Here is an 18,015-nt window from a genome sequence, read left to right as displayed (position 1 = left end):
TAGATGTAGACCTGATTAGGCCAAGACTGTCAGCATACATGTGTAGTTTTAATCATATTAAACAGTGTAGGTGGGGACATGACTTCGATTCAATGATGATCGGTACGAATGTTCATGACCATGCATTAATCAAACAGTTAAGATTGACAGCAAATTGAAAATTGTATAAGGGTGTCGATACCACATGTATCAAACAGGCAGTGCTCCTACCATGAACAAAATGTGTAAAATTGTTCAGGGGAGGACCTTGAGTATGTATATGAAATTTCAAACAGATAGCATGTTGTATGGAGGATTTACAATAACTTAATGTTTTATGGTGAGGTGTCGAAGTTTGAGGATTTTCTGGAGACAAACCCTTCAACAAAAACTAACAGTCAAACATTGAGGCTTCATCAAGATCTGTATGCTCTTTCTGACCACATTTGAAGTAAATATGTTGGGCAGTATGACTATAGGTTAACAGTAGCATGTAGGTATGTTCAGCCCAGGACAAATATGCATGCCAGGATCAAACATCATATTTAAGACTTATTAAGATTTAAAGTTTTTGGCAAATTGGCAAAAAGAATTCCAACTTTGACCCAATGCCACACCCACACACTTTAACAAATGCAAAAACCTTTGACAACTTTAAGTCTTCAATGTGTCTAAAACAAACCGACCAATGTTGGAGTTAGACAAAACCCCTAGGTGAAGTTCTATCAAGTTTGGACCCTATAAATCACCAAATTAATGGTCAGTTTGGATTTCAAATAGAAATGGCAGACCTCCTCTTTTGGAGGTCTTGATGTCAAAAAAATTGTATGCATCAAGGTGAACAATACCTCTGCGGGGAGCGCTTTTAGAAAACTTTAGAAGGTAGTATTGAGCAGATTTTAGGGAGCTTTTATTAAATGCAAAATCCGTAAAATATCAAAATGTTCACCAGACCTGTACCATCCATCCATCTTCCTCCGCTTATCTGAGTCTGGGTCGTAGGGGCAGCATTCTCAGCAGGGAAGCCCAGACACTCCTCGACTCAACCACTTCCACCAGCTCTTCTGGGAGGATACTGAGGCATTCCCAGACCAGCTGAGAGAAAATTTCGCCAAACCTGGTGTTTATTCCAAGTTTGGTGAGTTTTGGGATTCATGGGGCACAAGCCTGTAAATTAAAAATTAGTCTGATGTACTGAGAATGATATCTAACGCTAGGGTTCCAATAGGGCCCTCGCACTGTCCTGCACCATGCTGAGCTTTTTGCCCAGCTGCTGGCTGCATGTTGGAGCTTCCCAGGAACGGGCTTACAGTCACATACATATGCACACACACACACACACACACACACACACACACACACACACACACACACACACACACACACACACACACACACACACACACACTAAAGGCCCATTTTCTGCAAGGGGTTTCTTAATTTTCTTTTACCCCCGAGAGATGACCTTAGTGAGTACACTCTGCTCTTTCAGCCCTTCCCACTTCTCACTGTAACAGGAGTTACACACACACACCAATGATCACACACACCAATGATCACAAGTAACCACTGTTTGAGTTCACAGCACAGAACTGAGCATTTAAGAAGTATGTTTTGATGCAATTTGCTAAGAAAGTCACAGTAGAGGGACCAATGTATCAGTAGACTACAAAACAAGCTACTCGTGCTGTGTGTATAGTGGGCTTCCATGTTTCAGTCTATGTGGGCACTTCGTATTTGAATAACCTTTAGTTTTGCACTAAACTGTTTCATTACCCGTCTGCACATAAGCAAAAAACTTTGGATAATGAAACACAGGTACAGACAGTAAACTGTGCGCACGGTGGAAGTCCTTTGTATGAGAGGCAAAATGTCTTCAAGAAATGTAACCAAATCCTGCTGCCTTTAGGACGGAACTTTGAATTACAATGACCTGGGCGAATGGGAACCTACACAAACATTGGGGTGTAGCAAAGAATGGAAATACTAGCGCAAAGTACAAGTACCTTGAACTGTGCCAAATAGGAGCTTAAGTAAGTCCTCCTGGCTTCTTTCCACCATTGTACACAATTTACACAACCAAAGTAACACAAATTCATGTATGCACTTTTTATCTCCCTCTCTCTCTCTCTCTCTCTCTCTCTCTCTCTCTCTCTCTCTCTGTCTCTCTCTCTCTCTCACACACACACACACACACACACACACACACACACACACACACACACACACACACACACACACACACACACATACACATACAATAAAACATCAAGGCATCATAACTAAAAGGCAAAATATGTCAACCAAATTAAAATAGCAAGGACATCATTGGATGTAGTAGTCATTTATTGACAAGATTATAAAAACACGTTAACATTTTTTAATCTGAAAATGATGCATACATTATTTTTCATTAGACATCCATGATGGCTCTGTCAAAACTAGTGTGCAAGTCATTGTGCTACACTTTTTCCGTAGAGTACTGTCATGCTCACTTCTATGTCATTGCAGTCTATTTTTTACTTGCTAACCTTGCTAACGGTGTCTCAGAGTGTGATCAGTGACCACTAATGATGACTTGTAGACCACAGCACCTTCTGTATCACGTGCAGCATGCAGCCACAACACGAAAAGAAACAGTCAGTCATAAACAGGAAGAAAGCCTAAACAAAAGGTTTGCAACATGAATACATGACCTCTGTCAAACCATGTCTAATGTTCAAACTCACAAAGAAACTTAAGTACCAAGCATCAAGCTTGCAATGTTCGCAAGCTGCCATCCCAACTCGGGAAACTGGAAGCCTTGCCTACATGTTATTTACTGTGTTTTCCTGGGATAATTATTTAATATTAGCCATTTTCTGGAGATCTCGACTCACTGCCAGATGAACTTAACAGGTATCCCCACAGTTAAAAGTACAGCACAAACAGAGAAGCTAAATTAGTGGTCGGGCCTATCACAGTGACCAAGCCTAGATTTGTTTTCTAGATCTACAAATGATCCTCATATCACAAGAAAACTAGAATTCGTTTCTTGAAATAATTATATAATTAAGTCAAGATCTCAAGAAAACAACAAGATTTCACTCATCACTAAAGCATGTTAGCTCAGGGATTCCATAGAAAGCATGAAGGTGACAGAGGTTTATTTTTCTTTATGAACTATTATTATTGAGTTTTGCAAAAAAGTTTTCAAATGGTTTTATTTAAGCTTGAAGTGATTCTTTTTCTTTTTTTAAAGGTGGGCACATATTTTATTTAGAATTCATAACATTGCACGATAAACCATGATGAGGGATCCACATATGGATATAACTAATGTATGGAAAAGGTATTTATAAACAATTCTTATTTTAACAAATATAATTACAGCAACTTTTTTTATTTAGGGTTCATATCTTATTCATCTAAATGTACTCATAAAAATTAGAAGGAATTGTCAAAAGTCTCTTATATGGAAAACTAAGTGTCATGCTCTAAAAAAATTACACAAAAATCCCAAAGTGATCCGCATATCTAAGTATCTCAGAATAGGGTCTTCTCTAAAACGAAGACATTACTCTGGAGTTAAACCCCCTCAGAGGTTTGATTTAAGGCTCCATAATTTGTCAAATAAATTCAAGACTACATTTTATGTTAGGCTGCTCTTGAAATGTCCAGAATTTTACCACATAGGTCTTTTCCCAACTTTTTTTCAACCTTGAAGGAAAACATAGGACCAACCAACCAACCGACCAACCATACTCTCTATTTCTATTGTTTATAAAGACCTAACATGAAGGTAGGATAATATTTATCTATCCTATTTTAAGATTCAGCCTATCCTACCTTCCACAACGAGCGGAGAGAAAGACAAGAGAAAGATGTATGGAAGAAGATAACGTTGCGTGTCCCACCAGACATGAACACTTAAATAGCTTGTGTACGAACGCCAGAAGACGTAAATCTTCAATTGGGGACTGGTTCCCTTCAAATGCCACTCCAGTCTGTTGTCATCAAACAAGGTTGAGCTTGCATACATTTAATGGTGAAGCCAGTTAAGCTAATTGGGGCAGTGCTAACATGTCCGAACAACCACTGGAATCAGGGAACAGACAAAGGTTTTCACAATTTACCATATAATCCGACTTCCTCTCTTACTTTACTCCAAACGAGCTGCTGTTTACTCTTGCAACCAAAAAACCCCCCAAAAAAACAAAGTAGCGTCACAGAGTTCGGGGAAGCTGCAGACAGATATAATGTATTTGTTTTGTATTATCCAGATGAATGGACCTCCGCCTGAATTATTTGCTGAAGTTCAGATTTTTCAAATCTTGTGACTATGCGAATGGAGTGAACAAAGCGAGTGGAGCGTTGAATGCGTCACGAATTTGCACCATTCACACTGTTTGCACATATAATTTGCTTCACTCACGTTTGGTGTGAATGCAAGAGAGAACCACAATGATTGGATCATTTGATTGCACTTACACAAGGCAGATGTCTCAGATGTTATGTGGGTCTGCTGTGTAAAAACTTTAATCCACTGAAAGTGGTCTGCAAGGAAGGAGCACATATCACCCAGCATTGGTTCTTAATGTGTTGTTTCAAGTAGCCACAAACATGAAAAACCCAGTAAAAGACATGGCATCATAAAGGTTTTTACAGGTTATGAACTATAAAGGCTTAAAGCTTATTTTTAATTAATGACTTTTGGGACACTTCAACACTTACAGGTCATTTTACTCAGAAAACTTCTCAACCGAAATGACTCTTCAACCATGCTGTGTTCCAATTAAATGCAAATAAAGTCATCTGTGCGAGTGAATTACATGTAAAGTCAATGTAAAGACATGACTAGATGTCAGTTCTTGTTGGGCAAAGCGAATGGCGCAAATAAGTTGGTGCAAATTGCACAAATGGAGGGAGTTATACATGTGAATTTGCAATGCGTTAAATGCTCTAATCACTTCATTCGCTAATTGGCAAGAGTTGAAAAATATTAACTTCAACAAACCATTTGCGCCGCGATGTACAACCAGCATGGAGATCCTATGGGACAACTGACCAGCGGGGGTCAATTTTTCTTGAAATGGAGGAAATAATGGATAGTGTCAAAAAAACCTTAGCATTTTCATGGCCCTGGGAAGGAGATCAGCTGAAAACACTTAAGAACTGAATACATTAACGTACAAACAAATTGTGACAGACACAGAAAGTTATATCTGAAGTTTTTGGTGCACAAACTATTGTTTTGTTGACATAACCATCTGAAACGAAACTGGAGCAATGTGTGACCAGCACAGGCATGTGAATTTTAACCTACAAGGAGAACAGATGGCTTAACCAAGGGGTTCTCAAACATTTTGGAGCCAGGGACCCCTTACAGGTGAGAAAGTGCTCAGTGCTCAGCCCCAGCTCTGCTCATAGAAGAACTTTGTTTTGATTGGTCAGCATGGCGGCCATGCGGCCAATCACATGTGAGGATATAGGATACAGGTGATGGAGGGGAGGCTGTGTATCGTGGCTTCATCTGTTCCTTCAGAGAGAGTCTTCTCGAAGACAGGGCAAATACTCACTGAGAGGAGAAATCGGATCAGCCCAACCAAGCTGAGGCATCTGATTTTTCTCAATGCCAACCTGAGGACATTAATAATGTTTGCTTGAGTTTAGTTCCAGTTCTGTTTCTGTTTGCTCGAGTTTGGTTCTGGTTCTGATTACTTGAGTAGGTTCTGGTACTGTTTGCTTGAGTTGGTTCTGGTTCTGTTTGCTTGAGTTTGGTTCTAGTTCTGTTTATGTTTGCTCGAGTTTGGCTCTGGTTCTGTTTGCTTGAGTTTGGTTCTGGTTCTGTTTGCTCGAGTTTGGCTCTGGTTCTGTTTGCCTGAGTTTGGTTCTGGTTCTGTTTGCTCGAGTTTGGCTCTGGTTCTGTTTGCTCGAGTTTGGTTCTGGTTCTGTTTGCCTGAGTTTGGTTCTGGTTCTGTTTGCTTGAGTTTGGTTCTGGTTCTGTTTGCTTGAGTTATGTTCTGGTTCTGTTTGCTTGAGTTTGGTTCTGGTTCTGTTTGCTTGAGTTGGTTCTGGTTCAGTTCTGGTTTGGTACTGGTTCGGTACTGGTTCGGTACTGGTTCGTTTCTGGTTCGGTTCTGGTTCGGTTTGCTTGAGTTCGGTTCTGGTTCGGTCCTGGTTCGGTTTTGGTTCGGTTCTGGTTCGGTTCTGGTTCGGTTCTGGTTCAGTTCTGGTTGCTTGAGTTTGGTTCTGGCTCGGTACTTGTTCGGTTCTGGTTCTCTTCTGGTTCGGTTCTGGTTCGGTTTGCTTGAGTTCGGTTCTGGTTCGGTTCTGGTTCGGTTCTGGTTTGGTACTTGTTCGGTTCTGGTTCTGTTTGCTTGAGTTTGGTTGTGGTTCTGTTTGCTTGAACTTGGTTCTGGTTCTGTTTGCTTCCGTTTGGTTCTGGTTCTGGTTCTAACCCTAACCCTAGCCCTAATCCTAACCCTAACCCTAAACCTAATCCTAATCCTAACCCTAATCCTAATCCTAACCCTAACCCTAAACCTAATCCTAACCCTAACCCTAACCCTAATCCTAACCCTAACCCTAATCCTAACCCTAACCCTAATCCTAACCCTAACCCTAATCCTAACCCTAATCCTAACCCTAACCCTAATCCTAACCCTAACCCTAACCCTAACCCTAACCCTAATCCTAACCCTAATCCTAACCCTAACCCTAATCCTAACCCTAATCCTAATCCTAACCCTAATCCTAACCCTAATCCTAACCCTAACCCTAACCCTAATCCTAACCCTAACCCTAACCCTAACCCTAACCCTAATCCTAACCCTAACCCTAACCCTAACCCTAATCCTAACCCTAAACCTGATCCTAACCCTAACCCTAACCCTAATCCTAACCCTAATCCTAACCCTAACCCTAATCCTAACCCTAATCCTAACCCTAACCCTAACCCTAACCCTTATCCTAACCCTAACCCTAACCCTAACCCTAATCCTAACCCTAACCCTAACCCTAACCCTAATCCTAACCCTAATCCTAACCCTAACCCTAACCCTAATCCTAACCCTAACCCTAATCCTAATCCTAACCCTAACCCTAATCCTAACCCTAATACTAACCCTAACCCTAATCCTAATCCTAACCCTAACCCTAATCCTAACCCTAATCCTAACCCTAACCCTAACCCTAATCCTAACCCTAACCCTAATCCTAACCCTAACCCTAACCCTAACCCTAACCCTAATCCTAACACTAATCCTAATCCTACCCTATGACAGCATTTATACTTTTCAAGTAATTGATCTTAAACGCTTTCAGAAAATTAACAGCAGCAAGACTCACATATCCCTTCGAGCCACCAAATGGTATCATAACAATGGTGTATATGCTGTTTTGTAATGACACAGCACAATTTTCTAATTTATTAGAAATGTATTCAAATTATTTCACGGGCCCCCACGATATGGTTCGCGGACCCCCACTTTGAGAACAACTGGCTTAACCAATTTGACAATGTTTACCTGCAGACTCTGATCCAGTGTTTAGCAGTGCTGAATAAATTGTGCTGAATTTGGACTGGTTTCTAACCTCCAGACTGGACTGTGTCACATTAAACAACTAAGAAATGAGTCGCTTTGGAACATCCAAGGTTATTTATGGTTTGTTGGGACATGATATTAAGATACTTAGATTTCATTAATTTTATTTCATGATCATTTAAAAGTGTAATATACAGAACAAATTGGACCCCCCAAACAAACTAGTTTGTTGAAGTTTTATTATGAAATAATTTATTTCCCACATAACTAAAATGGTAGTTTGATGCTACAACAAATGTACCAAATGTGCTTCATTATTGAAGATATTTTGTTATTTCTATGTCGGTATATTACTTAAACAATACAGGTTTTTTGTATTACTGTGTCAATACTTTAGGAGTGAATGGGATTTGAAAATGAAAATAATCCTTATGTAACTTCAATACCAGTATCCTCACACGCCAACAAATGATCATATTGTTATAATAACAATATCATGCTATCACAATGGGATACTGTATACTGATTTTGTTTTAATGCATCCAAACATATATTTGAAATGATTCATCTATCAATATTCAAGTGTCTGAAAACCTTTGAAAACTGTGTCCATTTTCATTTGTTTTGCCGAACAAGTCTCAATTCTTTATGTTTTCCAACAGTATAAACTTTGACCATTTCATACATTTCCCCCAAATGTCTCAAAGTAAAAAAGAAGTCCAAAAAATGAACTCAGCTATGTTAGCACTCCCTGTTCCTTGACTTAAACAGAATAATAACAAAATATATACTATATATATATATAACAGGTTTTTCTCTACCTTCAACTCCACAAGTAGCAGTTTGTTATTTGACCACAGAGTGGCAGCAGAAGCTCATTGTATCCGGTGTTATGAAGTCTTACTGGTGATGGTGTCCATGGTGCTGATTGTCATACAGTACACTTTTTATTTTGAGTTCGGGCAATGACAATGCTTTTACGTTGCTGAGCAGCAGATGGTAAAAGATAATAGATAACCATATACAACTCTGCCTCAGGGTTAAATAATTGAACTTATTGGGAAACTGTTTTGAAAATTATTTTCATGTTGGTGTCCTAAAATGAATAACAGGAATGTTGGACAATTAATTTAAATGTAAACTGTGTGAAAAGTACATTATTGTGTCCAGTTAAATTTGACATTTAAATCCACAGGCTGGGCCTTAGATGGTAAAAATGCAGAACTAGTACAATCAAACTATATCCTACTTTCTTCATAAATGTGCAAACAGGCCTTTAAAATTAGTCCACTCAATGTATTAAAATGGTGTGTATAGTTACTATCAGCAGAGGGAGGAATATACAGGATGATGCCATACCACTGTTTTAGTGAAGAGATGCAGCTAAATGGCTCAGTAGTGCCTCCTCCCAGTCTGACTTTTTGCATTTTTGGTTAAAACTGTTTGTTTGTTTGTTTTGCAATTTTCAAAGTATTATCTCTAAGGGTGTTCATCTGCTCCAGCTTACTTTTTTTTTTTTACTTAGAGGAAACCCTAACAATGACAATTTATCAAATTCATGCACAAAACTCAAAGGATGTGGCTGCTCATCAATGTGTCACATGACACATGAAGTGACTATTATAAAGGGTCAAACCATATATATAGCCTATGGTCAAAATATGTCTGATATAACACCTTTCTGAAAACGTCTACATGACAATATTCAGTTTTAGTTACAGTGCCACCTGCTGGTAAGAGCTGGTAAGCCTTGTGTAACATGTTTGAGATTGTTCTAATATAATTTACACTTGTGCCCTAACACATAACAAGCCAGGATCGTTTTGACTGCTGTTTTTGGTAAAGACAACATGTTTGCAGTTTGAGCTGCTCAACATCCCAACTTGCACCACACCCAACTAGCTATGCATCCTGATACATACCAAGCCTCGCCTTGATGCTCCCTTAACATGTACCAAACCAAGGGCCAATTCAGTGCTGATTGCAATCCTACCCTAGTCTATTTAAATGATTTGATCACAAAATGTACTAAATATTGTAATTATTTAAAAGTAAGCAGCAATATAATTTGCATCTGTAAAAGGCAGATCTAATTTAAAGCCCCTGTGAGGAACTTTGTGTCCCACGGCTGCTCGTACAGTCATGTCGAATTTCAATTTGCCATGCAGTGTACACAGGCATGAGAGCCGATCACAGCCAGATCAGTTGCTCCCAACTGGTTGAATGAATTTCTGGCATGTCAGAAATTTTGGGTCGGCCGGCTGCATCCTCTCACACAGTGAAAGCAGGACTACTCGCTGATTCCCTGACGTCAGAGTTCTGAGTTCCTGATTGCTTAAAATGACAAACAGCATCTAAAAGCACCACAGCAACACACCCAAGGATGTAGACAATTGAAATACTCATAGATTTAACTATTCTGCGCTGCTGTAAATACTTATTATTAATCCAATTTATATTATTTTATTAATATTTATATCTTATTTTATTCCTTCCTACTATTAATATTTTGACTTTTTTCATACTGTGTATAAGAGCATTCTGTAACAACTGACCCCCCCCTGCAATCTAGTGCAATCCAATACAACAACCTCTACCACAAAGCACATTTTCAGCTTTTGTCATCATGTCAGAAAGGTGACGACTGTGCTTTATATTTATGTTAGTCATACTCTGACATCAACTTCCATTTGTGGAAGTTTTCAAAGGAAACTTTATTCCATTGTCAGAGCTCTGTGTGAGCAGTCAGGTTGTGCCTGACAGTTGGACCGAACACTGAGCACATAAATGGTGAGATTTGGCCATGCAATGTGTTTTTACATGATGGCATCCAAAGTGAAGAATATAAATACCCTTGCAGCAATAATTAATAATCTGATGGATTTTTGTGTGAAGAGATTTGAACTGTGGCAAAATAGTTTGGACTGTATACATAGTTGTCTCTTACAAGAAGGATCCAAATATGAAAGTAGATTGTACAAAGAAAGGATTTTGTATACTTGTATTAAAGGTAGGCGCACACCCCAACGCCACATTGGAAGGATTGCACCTGCTGTGGGTGGACAGGATACAGGAGAGCAAGACTGAACTAACTGGGGAAGAAGGCCAGCTCAGTCCTGGACCCTGTTGAGGTGGTGGCTGACAGGAGAGTTAAGGCCAAGCTGTCGTCTCTGATGGACATTTTTTATTTTGTATCTTTTATTTTTATTTTTGTTTATACATATTCTTGTTGGAATTCCTGTACAGTACACCTTCTCTTTTGCTGCTGTAACTCCGTGAATTTCCCCGTTGCAGGATGAATAAAGGAGTATCGTATCGTATCGTATCTACAGAGGCTACAGTCCTTGTTGCAGTGGTTGCAGACTCCACTCCCGGGCTCTACCATTTGGTTCGCTGCATGTCTTCCCCCACTCTCTGCTCCCCACATTTTCTGTCTATCTCCAGCTTTCCTATCCGATATATCCAATAAAAATGCCCAAAAACATAACTTAAAAAAATAATAAAAAAGTGATGTAGACATTCTAGTATCTGATAACTTATTTGATATGATGAGGTCAAAATCTCTTAATCCATTAATGCTTACAAAAAAATCTACTCCTAACATCTGATTCTGTACAATCTTCAGTTTTCTATAATTACACCACAAGTTATCACACATTCATTTTGTGCCATCGTCAGAAGTTGTCTGCATGTATACCAGGGAAACACTTTTCCGAACGTTGTAGCTTTTTATTTTAAGATAAAATAAGTAACAAAATGAAGCATCCATAGACTTAAGTTTTCCAAATGTACACTTTATTTTAAACAAAAGTACAAAAACAAACATCAGGTATTTACAATACTTGCATGGCAATGTTCACTTTCTTTGGTCATTCTTCCAATTGATGGTTTGAAATAATGTAGGCGACAAACAGCAGCTTAGAGGTCTGAGATTATCACATGCTGAATCTATATTCAACCAGACGCTGAGCAACCTACTCATGACTCACAACTTATTTATAGTTTTGTAAAGTCTGCAAGCAATTTACCGACGATTTAAATCCAAGTTATGATTACTGAATTTGCCTACCAGGTACGTTTTTTTATTATCTTGCACAATATAAATAGGAAAAAAAGAGAAGAAAATCAAAATCACATACTTCACAATTACATCCTGGTTCTTGATCCATTTTTCAAAACGTAGCAAATGCTCCTGAAGGACCAACATTGTGTACAGCTGCACGTATTCCATCATATTCTACACAAACTTGACATGAAAACATGAACGCTAGTGCACATCACAAACTGAAGCGATTACAGGTAGATTCTCATGAGAAGGCAAACATATTGTAACGGCTACTTTGACACCTTGTCCTCTCCTTGTGATTACAAAATGATGTCATAGCTTCACAATATACAATCGTACCTCAACACTGGTGGAGAACTCACACAGAAGCTAAACATTTTTTTTTAACTACTCCAGCCTTATTTTTTTTCTCTTTAGAAAAGCATGATGACAAACAAAGCAGAACAATCTGTGCAGCCAAACTAGAGACAGTAAAATGAGCTGACATATGCTTTACATTCTCTCAATAATCTACCTGCTTGTGTTATACAGTGGTTATGTTTAATGTACAGTACATTTGAAAACAGAATCCTCTCTTGTTTACTTTACAAGAAAGAGAAAAACACAACCAAAAGAAGACAAAAAGGAATTATGTAACACTAAAGAACTCTGTGGCACATCAGCTACTTCCTGCAATGCAACATGGAAATCATAGAACCATCTTTAACCAGTATCACATATACCCTTAGCCCTTTCAGGAATTTCCTCTCAGTTTCAATGTGATTTTTTTACAGCTGAATGAAAACAAAAAATAAAAGTGAACGGTTCAGTACAGTGATTTTGAAGGCAGAGGTTGTTTTGACTGCGATGAAGTGAAATTAAAATGCAATTTTTGAGATGTTGAAGAGTCAAACACAGACTAATGCAGGCCTACACATCCTTACAGCAGAAGGCAACTGGTCTAGAAGTTATTTTACTCGCATCATCTAACAAAACCAAAAAACTAAATCGGCATTTTCTCGGTTTCCCAAATTCCATCCTAACAAACATGAATCCTAAAAGTAGACAGGTTTACACATGTATCAGTAGTGCAGACAAGTTATGTTTATCACATACAGTATCCATTCTTTTTTTTTGAGGAATGGAGGGGTGTAGATTAAGAGGGAAGCGGGGGAGAGGGCAGGGGAGGGGGGTGTTTGGATATGCTTTTTAGTAAAATTCTCCCTGAAACCAAATCCAAACCGTTTTCTTCTCAATGTACGCTCAATTTTTTTCCCGATAGCCAGAGGTGAAGAGAAATGTGCAAAAGTTCCATGTTCTCACTGTGAAGACAAGATTGTATGAAAACAATGTTAATGAAATCAGGATTGTTTTTAAACTGTTATTTCTGCTCATAATAGAAATACTTTGTTTTTGTACCTTTCACATTCCCAAAGGATGGTACTTGTTTTTTACACCTCAGCTTTTTGGCTGTTCTCCTCCACTTTCTCCTCCAATTTCTTTTCCTCCTCTGAAGACCCACACTCCTTTTCACCGGTCTTCCAGCTCCCTTGCCTGTTTGGAACACAGACAATTGTTACCAAAAGCACTGAAGGTTTTGACCATTAAAGTCATTGGCAGAAAAGGGAAACAAACTTTGTGCATGCTTACATATGTGCATGAAAATCAGGAAAATACAAGGTTCATTTGCACTTAAGGGGAAGCTTCAATACAAGGGCTAGTGATCAATTAGGAGCTGATTTCCTTAATTAGGCAAGTGCAAGTTTGATTACCAGGTGGACAAAAGAGCTGCCACTTCTATGTTCCAACATGGCCTTAAAAGCAAAAGACCTTATAAGGTCAATCGTTAGTAAATTTGGTTAAATGGGTAACCCAAAGTAAGATGAGAAGATCGATCCCCCTCATATGCTGTCAAATATGAGGGTGCATCATCGGCTGTATAAATATGGACACATTATCCGTGACGTCACCCATCTGTTCCTGAGCACTGTTTTGAAGCCAATCGTAGGCGGAAGCCATATTGGTAATGCTGAACTCAACCTAACTTCTGTTGAGCTAGTGTGAGGTAAAGAGGCAGGCTTTGGACCTCCTAGCCAACAGCTGCAGTGGTCCCGCCTGTCAGTCAAGTCAGTCATGTCCTTAAATGGACAAAACTCGTAATCTTATTATCTTCTGAACTGACCTAAACTGTTTTTTGAACCAGGCTGTAAACATGTTTATTGTTGCTGTAAAGATCGTCTTTTTTGAATTGGTGTGTATGTGGTTTCTGGGGTTTCTGTAGCCAGCCTCAAGCGGACGCTCGATGAATTGCAATTTATAACACTTCTGCATGGGCTTCATATTTTGAGACCGAAGTTGACGCTTGGGCTGCACTCAGGAGCTGATTAGTTTAGCTTGGCATAAAGACTGAAAACAGCTAGCCTCGCCTTGTCAAGAGACAACAATGATCTGCATTTCAGCTCAGAACATTTCAAGATTCAAGGCTCACAATTCAACCAGTCCGGTTATAGAATAATATATAAGAATAATGAGGAGGGGATTCCTTTGCTTCGAGGCTCCATTTAAAAAGGGCAAATTTGTAGGGTGAATGACACTCAATGATTTATAGAGATATGAAATGTTAACTCCTCCTTACTTGGATTTCTTTGAGTAGACAAAGTAAGAAATGCCTATAACAATTGCGGCAACGAGAAGACCAACTACAACTCCGACCACTAGCTTGGTTTGGTCGCTGTCGTCCGCTGAATCTGCAACAAAAGAATCAGAAGAAGCATCAGAGACTTGCAAGACACATTCCAGTATCAAACTCCAGGTGGAATGCAGCAAAGCAGAAGTTATTATGTGCAATAAATGCATTGATGAGTGGACACATCCGCACTGCACATGGTTATGACCCACTGAGTTTAATGACAAAGCTTCCTGTTTGTGACTCTTGTCGTCAGCCAATGGGAATCAAGACAATGTTGACATTTAGTCAGGATGCTGGTAGCTCCATTCCTCTTATACCTGTCTTTTATGAATAAAACACACAGTCCAAAGGTTGTTTTCCAGCTGTAGAGTCCAAAATGATGTCAAAGGTAAATATTTTATAAAGCTTCTTCTTTGGGTTAGCAACACTTGATTCAGCCACAGTCTTTCCTAACCCCCTCCCACCATTTCTTACAAGCAAAAAGACTGCTCCAACTTACCTTGTTTATGTATTTTCACATCCTCATTTACTGAAATCAGATATGAAATAAAATTAACGTCCAACCAAAAGAAAAAAAGAACAATTACTCTACTTCTATTCTACTCGGGCATGCAAGAAGTTCAGAGAGGAAACAGATTAAACCCAGCATCCCAACATACACACGCCGAGAGAGGAGGGGAAAAAGAGGTGAAATGGTGTCTCAAACACACAGGAATGAGTTAGCACAGAGAGCAGAGAATGAATATTAACACTGCATGCATTCAGACACAGTGTGCACGAAGAGCTAGTGCATGCATCAGTAACATTTTGACATTAAATTGGTGATAGCAGAAAGTGAGATCTTCACTCTTCACTCGCCGCCAAAATATAACAGAACAAATATCCTTTTATACGTCACAAGCTGCATCTATTATTAACCAAACTTTATATATAATCTCACTTTAATGCTTATCTTTTCGTACATATCTCTTCTTACATATCTCTTTTGGGTGAGGTCACCATTTTCACATTAAAGAAAGGTTTATGTCAGACGAAATGTACATCTCTAAGTTTAACCTCACGTACACGGACACTGTAATCTTATTGAGGCATCTGTACATTATGTAGAGTGAACATGCAGACAGAAAGAGTTAGTGAGCAGAGGAAGAAAACATCCACCAAGGCAGATTAAGGTGTTCGGCTTTAGGAAAATAAGTAGCAGACAGACGAAGAGAACCATACTGATGAGGACGCTGATCTTTTGAGTGCCACAGGAGTTTTTCTTTTGTAGGTGTTTTAGCTAAAATCAGTTTTGATGATTCTTTTCATCTATGCTCTTTATTTATGATTCTTGGCGCTGAGGATCTTTCGTTAATCTTCAAGTTGCGGTTAGTTTCAAGGTAAGGATACATAAATACCACCATTTTGTACTTACAGGATGACACGTTATAGCTCTGGTATCCACGCCAAACTCATTGGACACCGTACAAGAAACAGTCAGATTTGCACGAGGCTCAACTGTAATCTTGTGTGTGATCTTTCCGTTGACGAAGAGACTCTCATCCAGCTGAACCACAAGAGAAAAAACTATTAGTATCTTTTGCCAAATCTGACTTAGCTGCCATGGTGTGATAGAAATGTGTATCTCTGGCCACTAGGGGGCGACGTTGGATCGAGATGTGACTCAGCCTTTCCATGACAAAGCGTGTGTGTGCCTGTGGGATGTAGACAGTTTCGGGTCTCAGAGGGAACCTCAGACACAAAGACAAACTGCCAACACCCCTTTTCACATCCTCTACATACACAGAAGGATGAGGCATTTTGTAAATACCCATTACTGAGCCTGTATTCAAACCTTGCATTATTCTCTCTGAATGAGGGGAGAATAAATAAACTTTGACTGAAATGTAGAAAAGTGCGTTATCTCCAAAATGCATTGTCCTAGGGTGAAAGAGTTCTGTGCACCTTGGAGCTGATTAAATATTGCACACAGGTTCAGGTTTTGAGGTTGTTTTTGAGGTTAGATACTGACTGAAAGGGCTGAAGGAATCATAACCATCCCCACACCAGCCTCAGGTGCATATGTAATTCAAACTGCCTCACTGAATGGATTCGCTGCCAGTGTGCACACAGGTAAGCCACAGAAACAAAGGAGGGAAAAACAGGCCTGATAAAATGACAGTTTGTTGTAAATACTGTTTGAGCCTCGGGGAAAATAAGGAAATGCAGTCTTTCCGAACACTGAGCAGCACCACCTGCAAATGTTGGACTAGGTAAGTTCAAGAGTGCGACAGCTGGGGAAAATACTTAACAGTGCAAACAGCTATGTACATAGGAGGGAATGTTCTCTCACTCTGCAGCACAGGGTTAGTGGTAAAAAAAGCAAAACATGAACCTGTCTTAGAGGCAAAACATCGACAACCCATGGATTGTTTGGTTTCCTCACAGAGTCCTGGGGGAAGGACGCTCAAACAGACCGTCTTTGTTTAGTCGCACCTTCACTGCTAATGTTATTCAGAGGTTTGTTTTGAGGAACACAGTGCTTTTATATTCTTACAATCATATTTGCATCTGGATGCTTTGCCTTCAATGCTAAAGGGTTTTTTGTAAAATTTTTGCCTGGGAGTAGCATTCACATCACATGCTATGAGTAACACTGAAAGTCTGTTTCTACCACACTGTGCACATTTAAAGAAACAGACATAGTAATAAGAATCTTTTTACACACTCTTTGACAGACTTTTTTTTCTTAAGTAACATTAGCTTCAACTACTTAAAATGACAAAGGAAGCACCTCAGATGTGTTGAAGGAAAGAAAAAGAAAGAAAACACAATCTCCCTCATTTAGGGGAGGGGATGGGTGTATTGTGTACCTAAGCAGGATTAAATACAACACAAGGTGACTTCCCAATGAGGGCAAAATTGGTCATCTATCACCTGCTGTATGTACAAATCACCAATTTCATGCCTCTGCTGTTGTCTTGACAACATTGAGATACTGTTCCTTCAAAAATGTCGCTGCAGTTATTACTTGAGGATGAAGCAGTTGCAATCTTGCATAGGGCAGCCAGGTCAGACGAGGAATTTCAATGCCAACCAGTATTGATTTATCAGCAAAAGGCTGACTGCTTGACAGAAACATTTCAAGAAACCTGAAGGACTTTATTTCAGCTTTTGATGTGTTTCTTGAAAGAGTGGACGGTAAGGAGGTCCTTGGTGTGCGGCCACTTTTAAGGCTGGTAACCTTTTTTTTTTTTAACAGCATGGACTCATTATATTTAACAAAAGCTAAAGCACAAGGACAAAACTCTTCCATGATCATCTGTGATGGAGGAACGGTTTGTTTTGAAACTGTCCTTGGTAATACTTACAGATCTGCATTTTAATTCACTGGGAACTATTTGACATATTTGAATAGTCCCCCCTTACCAGCCCCCACCCTTCTGCTGGGTGCCTTGCTCTCTCTGTTTAGTAGTTGTAGACTTATGATATGCTAATTTTACCTTGCAGGGTTTGCACTTGACCTCAGTTCTGTTTATTTTTTGGAAGGAGTTCCTCACAGAACTCTGACAGCTTTAGAAGTCTCTGAAGTTAACTCCGGTTTTGAATCTCACAGCACGACACCTCTTTTACAGAACCTGGTATTCATGCTCTTCTTCTTCTGTCATTTGATGGTGGTTATAGCTTTCAGATGGGCCACAGCCATCGTTTAGCGGTGGTGCCGCATTACGACCAGGCCCCAGAATGCATCGTATATTTTTACGATGAGATAAAAGTCTCATGTACTATTCCATTTT

General features: G+C 39.4%; 1 protein-coding gene across 1 annotated transcript in view; it reads right to left on the bottom strand.

The window, feature by feature from the left end:
• Window positions 1–11,278: 11,278 nt before the first annotated feature.
• Window positions 11,279–18,015, bottom strand: part of LOC117825753 (CD166 antigen homolog) — a 42,097-nt gene continuing 35,360 nt past the window's right edge. The window contains 6 exon segments of the mRNA XM_034701681.1: window positions 11,279–12,872; window positions 12,970–13,104; window positions 14,186–14,297; window positions 14,739–14,760; window positions 14,966–14,990; window positions 15,664–15,785. Coding sequence (XP_034557572.1) covers window positions 13,002–13,104; window positions 14,186–14,297; window positions 14,739–14,760; window positions 14,966–14,990; window positions 15,664–15,785 — 384 coding nt within the window. The 3' untranslated portion in view covers window positions 11,279–12,872; window positions 12,970–13,001.

The sequence above is a fragment of the Notolabrus celidotus genome, chromosome 14 (genome assembly GCF_009762535.1).
Source record: "Notolabrus celidotus isolate fNotCel1 chromosome 14, fNotCel1.pri, whole genome shotgun sequence".
Classification (NCBI taxonomy): Eukaryota; Metazoa; Chordata; class Actinopteri; order Labriformes; family Labridae; genus Notolabrus; species Notolabrus celidotus.
This window is presented reverse-complemented; position numbering and strand designations above follow the sequence as displayed.